Genomic DNA, 12,253 nt, shown 5'->3' on the forward strand with positions numbered 1-12,253 from the left:
ATTTGGTGAATAAACTAATTTGTCAAATATTTGGTGAAAAATTGTAAAATATAATTGTTTTTCATTACATAATTCTTAAGGGGCGTTTGGTATAATTAATGTGAACGAAATAGAAAGGATTTGGATAAGGAGGGAAGATGAAAATAATAATTGTTACCTTTAATAACTGTTTGGTATCCCAGAGGATTGGAAACAATTGAGAGGTTTACGATCGAGGAAGGAAACATAATTTGCTTCCACTAGTTTGATAAGGATAACAAATGGGGGGTATTTGTTATTTGACACTCATAGAAAACAATTAGAAATAGAAACACTTAATTTGAATCTGTTCCCTACATCAAATTATCCTATATCAAACACCCTCTTATCGTTAAATGTAGTTATTTCGCGTGCGTAGAAGGCCATGGCCTTAAAGAGACCTTATTAATTTTCATTTACTTATTGATAACATTTTAGATCTTGCAAGTGGTTTTACTTCTATTTCTTGGTCTTTTATCGGTAGAAATGGTCAAGTTATAGATCATCTCTCTTATTGAGACTTAAATAGTAGAGTATGAAATTTCGACTTTTCACCTCACTCTATTATTTCTTTATCAGTCGATGATTTACAGGTTAATGATAACGTGTAGTTGATCACAATTTTTTTTTTTAAGGCTTTGGCCTAATTAACTAAGGCTATATATATTTTTTTTGATAAAAACTAAGGATATTTTAATTTAGTGATTAAGATTAATTTTAAGGCGATGTTAACGAAAAGTTATAATCCCTCCCTTTTTTTTCCTAATCCAACTTTGCTATATAATAGAAAGCCCTAATAAAATACCCCATCACTCTTTTTTCTTTTTCATACAAGTTTTTTACAAAAACTCCTTTTTTGTTTCACCCCTCAAATATTTTTCCGAATTTCAATCGCCATTGACGAAAAAGCTCGAACTAATGGAGGACATTCTCTCACCTACCGATAAGCAGAGCATGGTTACTTCTTTCCTTGAGATCGCCGTCGGTCAGACCGTAGATACTGCCCACCAATTTTTGCAGGTCTTTTTTTCGTAATTACTTAATCTAGTTCACTACTATGATAATTTGTTAGCGATTTCTATCACTTGAATGTTCGATTTTAAGTAATAAGATGTGCGAAAGTGTAAAATTGATTAGAGTAACTTTAACTCAGAAATTCGAAATCTTTATCACTATTCGAGTTAGTGCGATGAGTTATGGTTTTGTGATGAAGTAGCAAATTCGATTTGAATTATTTGCTGGATCAATTGTTTAGTGTAATTGCCAGAATGTGACCTTAATCTGCTGGTACTTGAACTCAAGTTGATGGTTGATAATTGATTTTCTTTTTATGACATTTCTTAGATGTGATCTTAGTGTTTTTTTTCGCAATGAAGTTATTAATTGGAGTTAGTGACTAGATCTAGAAAGTGTCATGCTATAAAAAGCTTAAAACCAGGGGTCCTTTTGGTTTGATGGAAACCAATTTTCATTGAAAATGGGTTTCCATGAAAATATATTCCTTTGGAAAATGCTAATGATTATTTTTTTTTACTTTGTTTGGTTTGATGGAAAACTATTAAGCTAAGAAGCGAAAAATAGAGAGGTTGGGAATGAGAGAGTGGAGGAAAATGGATTTGCTTCAAATTTTGGAGGAAAATGTTTGCAAAGGGATGAAAAACCCTTTTCCACCTTAGTTTTCCTTTTCTAAATCCATTGTCAAACCAAACCAAAGGAAAATGATATATTGGGCATTGATAAAGTTCAGGAATTCATAGGTGACTAGAAATATTTTTGTTGATCAAGTTGTATTGACAGACATATGATAGGCTGTCATTGTATTTGTAAGGTTTTATGGAAAAAGTACATTGTTGTGTGAAGGAAATGTTGGTATCCTAGTTGATCAAAAGAGTGTCCAGGTTGAATGAAGGACCGCGGTAGAATTAGTTTGATGGGTAATGTTTTCACCATTTCACTATCTATCAATGATGGGGAAATGGTAATAACTTCAGTATTGGGCAGCTCACCGATAGATATTGATGATACATGTGATTTAGGACGTAAAAGCTCCAAGTATGTTTATAATTTGAAATCTTGTCCATGGGTGGCAGTGGGGCCTGGTTGCCAAAGACGGGCGTTAACCGCTAAGTATTTATGCTCTTTTGTTAATCTTATGTGTAATGGTTTCTATGGTACTGGACAACTATTCACTTTAGAGAGAATATAAAACAAGTTTCTTCATGGGAAATCTAAAACAACTTGAAATCTTATCAACCATAAATCTATTGAACTCTCTGTGAATCTCTAAGGCTCCATCACAATTCAAGCATTATTTTGTCCTTTTGCTTTCACTTTAACTCTGCAGTGGAAAGTTATTTCTGCTTTGCTTTAGAGAAACGTTACTGCATGTGGAGCTTGGTCTTTTTTTTTTTTTTTTTTTTTCCCCTTTGTCTATACTTTTCTATGATTTTATTCCTACTCATATTAGTTCTCAGAATACTGGATTACATCTAGTATGTACTCTGCATTGAATCTAACTTGATTTTATTTCAATTATGTTGGAATTATCATTTGTTGACCCAGGCAACCGGCTGGAAGCTTGAAGAAGCTATTCAGCTATTCTATGTGGGGCATGAAGGTGGGGAAATGGCGTCGTCATCTTATTTCCCCCCAGTAGAGAATGCTACTCCTTTAGCTGATAAGAGCTCAAGGTATAATGGAAGAGTTGATATATGTTTTTGATTGATCTATTCATATTAAGTTATTTGGGTTTTGAATGTTTTCTTTTACGCTTTGGCACAGTGGATCTGATGAGGGGATAGCAAAGGAATTAAGCGAACTAAATGGTGGTGATGATGTCCGTCCACCTTTACCTGTGATAAGAGAGGCCCTTTATGATGATACTATGCTATACGGGTACTTTTCATTTCAGATTTTCTTGTTGAGAGATTTTTCCTGACCCGACCCCCCTTCTTTTTACTGCTTAAGGAGACACAGGGTCATAGATGTCGAAATTTCTTTATTTATGCTACTATCACTGAATGAAGTAGTAATCTTAATTTAGTTTTGGTAATTATATTAACTACCTATCCCTTTATAAAGGAGAGGTTTTTTTTTTTGTGCTTCGGATACTCCCTAAAGTAATTGTGATTTAGCAGCTAACTGTAGAGCTAGTTCATTTTGGGGTTCATTTTTTATTTCCTCAACAGACGGGAGGGCTGCTCCATCTAAATTGAACAGGAGGATTAATCATATAGTTGTTGAACCTAATTATAACTTACTTCTCTGAGTCGTACATTTAATTGGGCATTATTTGCAAAGAATGACTATGGAGCTGCCTCTGCACGATGACTTCTCCTTGATGTGTTGCCGCGGTATGAAGCAGCTTGATAGTATGTTGAGATAGCTTGGAATTTTGCAAGAAATACAGATAATATTATATGTCTGTGATCTATTTGTACTTTATAAGGTCTATCATACTTAATGCGCATCGTCTTAGCATGGGAAGAGGGTATAGTGTGAGAACCTCAACATAAAACCGGCTCCGATCTTTGAGACATACTTAAAAGCTTGAACATGATTATTTGTCCTGAAGAAATATGGAAAACTTGCAATGTTTGGATAGCAATGTAGTTGTGTCTTCCACCATGGTCCTTGATACTTCTTTAAGGGACTGATTTATGGACTTTTGCCTGTTTGTCTACATCGGTAATGATCTTGAAGGAAGGGAGGGACACTGATCATCTGATTTCATCTCAGATGATGGATATGTAATGGCAGGTAGCCTTTATGATTGATTGGTAGCTTCTGTGGGATTTAGTGGATTTTTGTTCAAGAGATCAGGGCCAATGAAGTGAGCAAGGTTTTATGTGTGTGCCTAATAATGATTGGCAAGTTTGACCTGCTTGGGTCCTGGCTCATACTTGAATATAGCGGTGATAATTTTTCTGCGTGATATTTGACCACTATGGAAGCAAAAAGGAAGAAAAAGACTTCTGTAATCTATCTAAAGGTGGGTGTTAATTAGCATGCTTGTTGATGCGATCCTTAAGATTTTAAGATGTAAGCGGTGAATAGCATATGTTGTAGTTTTAGAATTGGTCTCTGGGTTGCATTCTGGGAGATATCAGGGGGCTTTGTTGTTCTTTGTGACTCCTAGGAATTATTCACTTGTTTGAAAAGGGCTTTATTTAGTTTGCTGCAACATGAAGTCTTTATGAGACAACTTTGTTTAAGTCTCACAAGTACTTAGAGGGCGTTTTTGTTTCCATGGGGTAAAGAGAATGGAATAAAAAAAATGGTAAAGAGGGAAAGGAAAGGGAAACCCTTAGATTTAAAGTGTTGTTTTGGAATATAGTCATTCCACCTGTCTTCATCCTCTCACCATTGCTCCACCACGGCACCAATATATTCTCCCTTTCTTTTGCTGTGCCACCGCCTCCCCCTCCCCATTACATTGCTGCCCCTCCCCTTCTTGGTACGCCGCCGTTCTCCCTTTCTCGATATACTGCCACCCCTCCCCTTCCTGAAATGCTGCTGGCGCTGCTGCCCCTTCTCCTCTATCAGGATGAGAGGCTATTGTGGGTTTTGTATGAAAGGCATTATATTGGAGAGTGGTTGCAAGTACTATTGATTTGATGGTCTCGCTCACTATTCAAACTCAATTGGGCCACGGATGCTATGGATTCGGAAAAAATGCGAACTCGTACTACTCTTAGATTAGTGAATTTGGAAGAGGTAGAGCACCAATTTTAGATGGCTTGAACATTGAATTCTTTCATCATTGGTTGCTGATTGTTTAGATTGACATTTTAGTTTTCATTAATAAGTTTCTTGAAAAAGGAGTTTCTGAAATAAGATTGCTACTAGCCAGTTACAACGAAAGAGCTTGAAGGTCATATGCCTTAAGTAAGTGTGTAGTCCGTAGCTGAGCATTAATCAACTTGGTCTTCAATGCTGTGCATGAAAGCGGAAAGCCTATGATCATGCCTCTCGGAATTATCTCATGTTTTTGTCTTGAGAAGATGGTTCCCTTAGCAAATTTAGGTGGTGTATTTTTGTCTTAAATGCTCGTATCTTAAGGTCATAGTGAATTGAATGTCCTTTTGTTAGTTCTAGAGTCTTACATCTTGGTGAATCACTTTCCTTATAACATGGTCTTCCAGCAACTTGGTTAAATAGGTGTGCGAAACAGCATGCATTATTAATTGGTTTTGCATTTGAATGGAACAGCTGGTGGTGTATACCTTTTCCTTCACAAGCTTGATGAAAGGAACTTAGGATATTTGTGGTGCTTTATGTTGATCTTTGAAGCACTGACTTGGATGGGATCAATATTGAGAACTGTGCTATGCATGCTTTGGATAATTTTGGGTGAAAAACATTTTCATTACTAGCTGAGATTTGTCCAATGTTTCTGATTGACTTGCATTGACAGAAAATTCTGTTGGATTAGGGGTTGGATCTCAATTCTTGACCTGCTACATATCTGCATTGCTTCTTGGTTTTAGTGCCAATCCATTTGTAACCAGATCATATGATCACTAAGATGAAGGGACGGTTTAATGGTGTATATCTAAACTCGTATGAAAAGGGTGAAGTGGACTTGTTCAAGAGTACTTTGTCAAGTCTCCTTGTTTACTTTATGTCTCTATTGACCATCACAAATAGTGTTGAGAAAATTGAGAGACTTAATTTGGCCTTTTTGATGGAATATGGCTTCCATTGTGGAAATTTGGACAATGCTTTTAGTTGAAAGTGGCAAGAGGTTTGACATTACCCCTTTTTGTATTAGCATTGATGCACACATGCTGAAGTGACTATGGAGGGTTACCAAAAATGAAGAAAACTCTGGAGAATTGCTCTTGTTTTGCATTTGATTCTTTGGGTTCAATTGGATAAGTAGGAAATGTATGGATACCATAGAAAAAAGGTCAATGACTGATTGTGCTAGTGAAATGTGGGAGCTGGTGTCTTTGAAGGTGGAATAAAAAGAACCCAGCAAATTTTAGAGGATTTCCTCAACGCTTTTTGTAAGTAGAGCCATAGAGGGTCATTTTTAACTTAGGGCTCTAATACCTGAATCTTATGCTTCCCTAATGCTCAGTGCCTTTTTGAGGTTTAGAGGTCTTTGGTTTTTGTGCTTGCTATAAATTGTTTCCCACTGGCATTGTTCTAGTGTACTTCGTTATTGTCAAGAGTGTATTGTCCTTGTTAATAGAAATAGGTACAGGAAGTAAGGGAAATAGTGTCAAATGATGCACTTTGTTCTCTAGTGAACGATTAGTTGTTTAGTGGTTTTCATTTTTTAAGCAGAATATGGGTACTATTGGGTAGTGATTCTGACCAACTAGCAAGGAAGAAGACTATTAGGGATATAGCGTCTATCTTATAATAAAGTCTACCAACTATAATCGTAAGTAGTACTATTCTAGTCTGCTCTTTGGGCTTTTATTTTGTTAGATGATGCAGCCATCCTGTATTTCTGAAAGATCTGAATTAGTATCATTTGATATAAGGTCTTATTGAGTTCATATTGCTTGTACAGTGAAGCTACTGAGTGTTAAATAAACCATGTGGCTTTGGAGAAAACGTGCCTGTGCTGTATAACATAGGAGTATATTAGTCAAAAAGTGATACTGATAAACTCTTTTAGGGCTCACTCGGAGCAAGTTGTTTGGTGATTTGTGATGGTTCAAGGGTAATCAACTTTATTAGTTGATAGAGTTCCATAATTATGACAATTATTGGTAGCTGTGTTCAGTACCTAATGGCATTCTGCCAATTGTACCATAAATGTCAGTGTTGTTGCTTTGTCAAACATGATGCATATATTATTATGTGGTTTCCTAAATATTGTTTGTCTTATGGCTTGGTTCAGAGCCACAAGAGTAGCGTATCCATCACATGGACCGAGTTCTGTGGTTGCCTTTCGCAACTTTGAGGAGGAAATGAAACACCCTGCTGTATGGGAGTCTGAGCAAGGTGGTAGTTCTACAACGGAGAGTTCTCGAGACAATCTTGCTGCTTTGTATCGTCCTCCTTTTGCTATAATGCATCAGGGTTCTTTTGAAAAGGTTGGTTTCTGTTGATCATTTACTGTTTTCTAGGACCTATACTTTTTGCCTCTCAGGGTGTTTTTTGAGGGCAGCGGCTGTGTTGCTGACCTGTATCATTATTTCACTGAAATAGCCTTTGAACTCTTTCTTCTGACCTCAAAATAGTCTGCAGCTTATTTCAGCTGAGTTCTTGCATCTTTCAGGGACCTTGATTCTTCCTAGATTGTTTCTTCAAGCATGATATCTTTCTGATTTAAAAGTCAGGTAGGGGATTGCTCTCAATAAAAAATAAAAAAGAAGCATTGGGTGAAACAGGGAATTGAGAGATCAAGGGCTTTCTGATTCTTCTGTGGCTCTGGATGCCATCCTGATTCTTGGTGTGTTGATCATGGGCTGGAGGGTTGTGTACAGTGTAGTAGAAGAGAGAGCTGTGATTTCGTGGTAACTGGTTGGTTCTGCTACATCAAATTCTTAATTGTGGTTTTAAATATTGGTGGGCAATTCAATTTTAGGTATTACCCCTTTTTGGCTGGTAAATGCAGTCTACCTTACCAGTTTCCGTTCCTTATATATTTGACTTCTAGATAGTTGCTTATCTTTTGGGTGGGGAGCTGAATTCTAAGGAAGGCAATTTAAAAGTTGTTCGTTGATGCTTGGTTTTACATTCGTGACTGCTGTTCCTCAAAATTTTGTATTATATTTTGACCTCTTCTAATACCTCCACCCACAATCTCTGTAGATAACATTTTGCTTAGAGAGGCTGCTCAGTTGATCAATGCTGAATATGATACCAGAAGCTTGTTATTAATAGCTGAGCTTTGAAGTGTTGGACTTGGGGATATTGATTGAGTAATGGAATGGTCATAGGGCTGGAGATCTGTGGTCCTACATTCCCACTCCCTTATTCTTTATACTAATTATTAAGTTTGTGGTATTATTCTGTGATAAGTAACTAGGTTGTACCTTAAACTTCTGTAAACTAAGCTCCTTGAAAAGCTTAACAACTAAGTTATATGAGTGATGCTTCAAATTTCATCTTTTGTTCCTTTATTTGTCTGACGAAGAGATTAAAGAATGGTTGAACTAGAAGTGATAGAGAGGGCAAAAAGGTTGATAGAATTTGTTAGCCTTAAGAGAAAAAGGGCTTAATGTGATGGAGAGAGAAGAGCTTTCTGTAAATAAATTACAAATGTGCATAAAATCTCGTGACAGTAGAAAAAGGAACATGTGAAGGAAACTGTGAGACAGGGAGTAAATTTCTTTCTGATTGGTCTTAGTTCTTTGCTATGGGACTATGGCATACCTTCATGTGTCATGAACATGAGTTCCTTTTGGATGATCTCCACCGTATATGCTGTGCTGTCTAGATGAACGTCGTGAAATATTGCAGGCAAAACTTGCCGCTGCTGCTGAGGACAAGTGGCTCCTGGCAAATTTGCAATCTCCTACGGAATTTAGCTCACATATGGTTAGTGCCACTAGTCTCTCTTTCTTTTTTTCCCTTTATCTCCCTGTATATCCTTTTAATTCCTCTTGCTGGTCTTTTGAACTTCACATCATGAGTCTGGTTTGCCTGCAATCTTCTCTCTCTCTTTCTCTCTCTCCCTCTATCCCTGTCTCCTCTCGCCTTGTGCTTGCACAGATCATTCTTGCTTCATTCATACTAAACAGAAACTTGTATACATCATTGTGACACATGTGCTAACTTATTGGTTGCAATGCATATGAAGCTTAACAGAGATACCTGGGCAAATGAAGCTGTGGCCCAAACTATCAAAACCAATTTTATCTTTTGGCAGGTGACTGTTCTGTATCTTTTCTCTTGTCCTTTCTCTTCTCATACATTCTGCTTGTACGGTGCAACATGTTTGATAGTTTCCAGCTAGTAATTGGCGCAATTTCAACTTCAATATTTGTTCTATTTCATCAATTTTACAGTGCAGGCAATCCCTGAGGTGTTCAAAATATGTGTCTCTCTGTGTCGTTCTTTTTCTATGTACTTCAGGCTAATATTTATTTTATCTTATGCAGGTTTATGATGATACAAGTGAGGGTAAGAAGGTTTGCACTTACTACAAAATCGAATCTGCTCCTGTTACCCTTGTAATTGACCCCATAACAGGACAAAAAATGCGTTCATGGTCTGGCATGGTACATCCTGATCGATTACTGGAGGTTTGTGCTTGACATTTGGCTATTTAGTTATCATACTAACTCATTCTACCCACATGAAGAAATATATGTTTGGAATCACTTGATGGAATTAATTGATCTTCTTTTGCGATTCTGGGGGGGATCATCATAAATTTGCAGGATCTTCTGCCTTTCATGGATGGCGGTCCAAAAAATCACCATACCTCACTCTCTCATAAACGGCCAAGAGAAAGTTCTCATGCTGCTGCTCCAAAAGTCCAGGGTATCATATATTTTCTACTTGCTTTCTGATGTTTTCCTCTTACGTGATATACTCTGATGAAAAATTGGCTATAACCCTATTCATTCCTGCCGGATGCAGAATCGATTTCTGGGTTTACTAATTCATGCGTTTCATGTGCCACCACTAAGAATTTGGTGTGGTGCGATTCTTAGTGTGTTGGAATTTATCCGACACGAGATTCCATGATTCTGTTCTGCTTGGGTTACTTTTGTGTATCTGTACTTCTGTAGATGATAATATGTGTCTTCCATTAGCTCTTCTTCATCAAGGATGTTTGCTATGCACAAGTATGTGCTTTGTCTGACGTTCTTTTTTTGGGGATGATCTAGCAGATCTGTCTTCCTCTTCCCTATTCTGACATATGCTTTGTTGGAGGCCTGTTTATGTGGTTGACTTTATTTTTTTTTAGTTTAGGACGTAACAGATCTCTGTCATCATCTTGTATGTATTGACATTTGTTTTGTTGGGAGGGGCTGTCTTTATATTTTAATATTTCTTTTCTTCTCATTTTACCACCACAACGTTATCATTTTGGAGAATCAAGTGAACTTTTGATTCACCGGTATCTCAAACTTGATTGCAGACCAACCATGTTGAGGTCTACCTATGTAAACATCCGTCTTTGAGATCTCTCTTATGTTGGATCAAGGATATGTCATGCTTGGACTTTCTTGATTTGGTGTACCTATCCAAGTGCCAAGATGTAGGTTTTACGTATGATAAAAACACCACAGGATCGACTTGTTATAGTTACATCACATCTGGCTATGTGGGAAAGGAACAAATTAGAAGATTTATGCAGGAAAATTATTTCACATACCCCTTTGCTTTTATAACAGCCACATTCACCACCATCATTCCTGATTTGCTTCTACAACTGAATAAATAAATTTTCTTGAAGAGGTCTAAAGCTAAGAGGTTATATATCTTGTAGTTGAGACCAATGAAGAGGATGAGGAATTGCAACGAGCTCTTGCTGCATCAATGGAGAAACATCCAGATGAAGTAGCTTCCGAAGAAAAAAATGCAGTTGCTGCCGACATGGAAAAAGAAACATGCTCTACAAAGAAGCCTGTGTATCTCCCCCTTCCAGAAGAACCCAAAGGAGACAGAAATATACTTTGCCGTGTTGGATTTCGTCTCCCTGATGGAAGAAGGGTTCAGCGGAACTTTTTGCGTACTGACCCAATACAGGTTAGGTTTGCCGTCTATATATTCTCCCACTCCCGCTTTTCTCCACTTGTATGGTTTGCCCCCGTCTTAGCTTTATTTGCTGATTTTCCTTGCTTTGTAGCTGTTGTGGTCGTTCTGCAGCTCCCAGCTCGGAGAGGCTGAGACAAGGCCGTTCCGCTTGACACATGCAATTGGAATCCCTGGACCTGCAAAATCTCTGGAATATGATAGCAAGTTGACCTTTGAAGAATCAGGGGTCTCAAACTCTATGATCTCAGTTACCTGGGAATAAAGACGAATATGTTGCTCTCTTGTTTTAATTCATAGTATGGCTCATGGCTGAGAGCTCAAGCAGACTTGTTATTGAATCAGTTATCTTGCTGTTCTGCTCCGCCTTTTGTTGGTCGTAATTTGTTTGTAAAACACATCATGATAGGAAGAACTATGAAGCTAGCTTATTATTTGTTATTTAGTGAATATGTATATACTTCTTGCCAAAAAAAAAAATGATAGAAGGGTACTATAGACTGCTCCCTTTTCTTTTCACACACTGGCCCTCTTTTTTTATATCAGTCTTTAAATTCTCAAGTTCCTTTCTACAAGAGCTTTGTGCAATTCCTTATTTTTTGAGGGTTTCTTCTTGCTAGATAATTAGTTTTCAATAACCCTTTTTATGTTGAGTTGTATAGCAATAAATAATGTCAAACAACTAATTTATAATAGGGTTATGTTATATGCAGCCTTAATAATATTAAAATAATTTTTGAAATAGTACAACATTGTATCTTTATTGTACAAAATTATCCCATCCCTTTCTTTTTATGATGACTTGGGACTTGGGAGTTATATATAAATCTATGTTAAATTTAAAAGTTTGAATAATCTAGCATAGGATTTTGTTCTTTCTACAATATTCAATACATTTAAAATTGTAACTTTGTAAGGAGATGTATCATGTATATGGTTTAGGATATGAAAAGGATTGACCAAATAAGTAATTTTCTTTTAATTATATATACTATATAGTTTTAGATTTAGCGAACTACAATTTGCTTATTAAACTTGACGTGGAATAGAAAGAAAAAGAAATCATTCAAATTAATGTGGGACGAAGAAAGTATACAAAATATGACCATAGTTTTTTTAATACTCAAGAATTGACAATTCATCGTCAGTCGTCGGATGATGTCTTGCTCAATTGGGTAAAATTTTCGAATTAGACCGTGCTACTTTGAAATTTGATGGTGTTTTCGTTTTTGGCCATTTTATTGCAAATTAGATGTTGAATCATGATTCATGAGAGTTGGATTAAGCAAGGATGGTTCACTGAATTGATAAGAGTAAATCACACTTGATTTTTTGATATAAAGAAGATGCGAATTTAAAACATAAAATACCTTTTTTTTCTCTCTCCCCTCTCTCCTCTCTACTTTCAAAAACCCTAGCCTCCATTGTTGATTTTTAAAGGGGCTTCCATCGGTTTTTACCGTTGGAAAGCCCCCCACCTTTTCTTTTTTATTTGTTTTTAGGTTTCCAATAACGATTTCTCCTCGAAAGACAGGGTTTTCGATCTCCTTCGTAAGAAAAG

The 12,253-nt window shown here is 36.7% G+C and overlaps 1 protein-coding gene across 1 annotated transcript; it reads left to right on the top strand.

Moving 5' to 3' along the window:
- Positions 1-824: 824 nt before the first annotated feature.
- Positions 825-11,253, top strand: LOC104895276 (plant UBX domain-containing protein 7). The gene is made up of 10 exons (XM_010681740.4): positions 825-1,038; positions 2,581-2,708; positions 2,800-2,913; positions 6,878-7,073; positions 8,446-8,523; positions 8,786-8,854; positions 9,087-9,230; positions 9,369-9,471; positions 10,427-10,686; positions 10,787-11,253. Exons 1-10 carry the CDS (start codon positions 937-939, stop codon positions 10,955-10,957), a joined length of 1,365 nt encoding a protein of 454 aa, XP_010680042.2. The 5' UTR covers positions 825-936; the 3' UTR covers positions 10,958-11,253.
- The last annotated feature ends 1,000 nt before the right edge of the window (positions 11,254-12,253 follow it).

Source organism: Beta vulgaris, chromosome 6 (genome assembly GCF_026745355.1).
Source record: "Beta vulgaris subsp. vulgaris cultivar EL10 chromosome 6, EL10.2, whole genome shotgun sequence".
Lineage (NCBI taxonomy): Eukaryota > Viridiplantae > Streptophyta > Magnoliopsida > Caryophyllales > Amaranthaceae > Beta > Beta vulgaris.

Coding starts and splice junctions, on each gene's coding strand:
- LOC104895276 (XM_010681740.4), top strand. CDS start 937: ATGGAGGACATTCTCTCACCTACCGATAAGCAGAGCATGGTTACTTCT. Junction 2,914..6,877: donor GATGATACTATGCTATACGG/GTACTTTTCATT, acceptor GGCTTGGTTCAG/AGCCACAAGAGTAGCGTATC. Junction 10,687..10,786: donor TGCGTACTGACCCAATACAG/GTTAGGTTTGCC, acceptor CTTGCTTTGTAG/CTGTTGTGGTCGTTCTGCAG.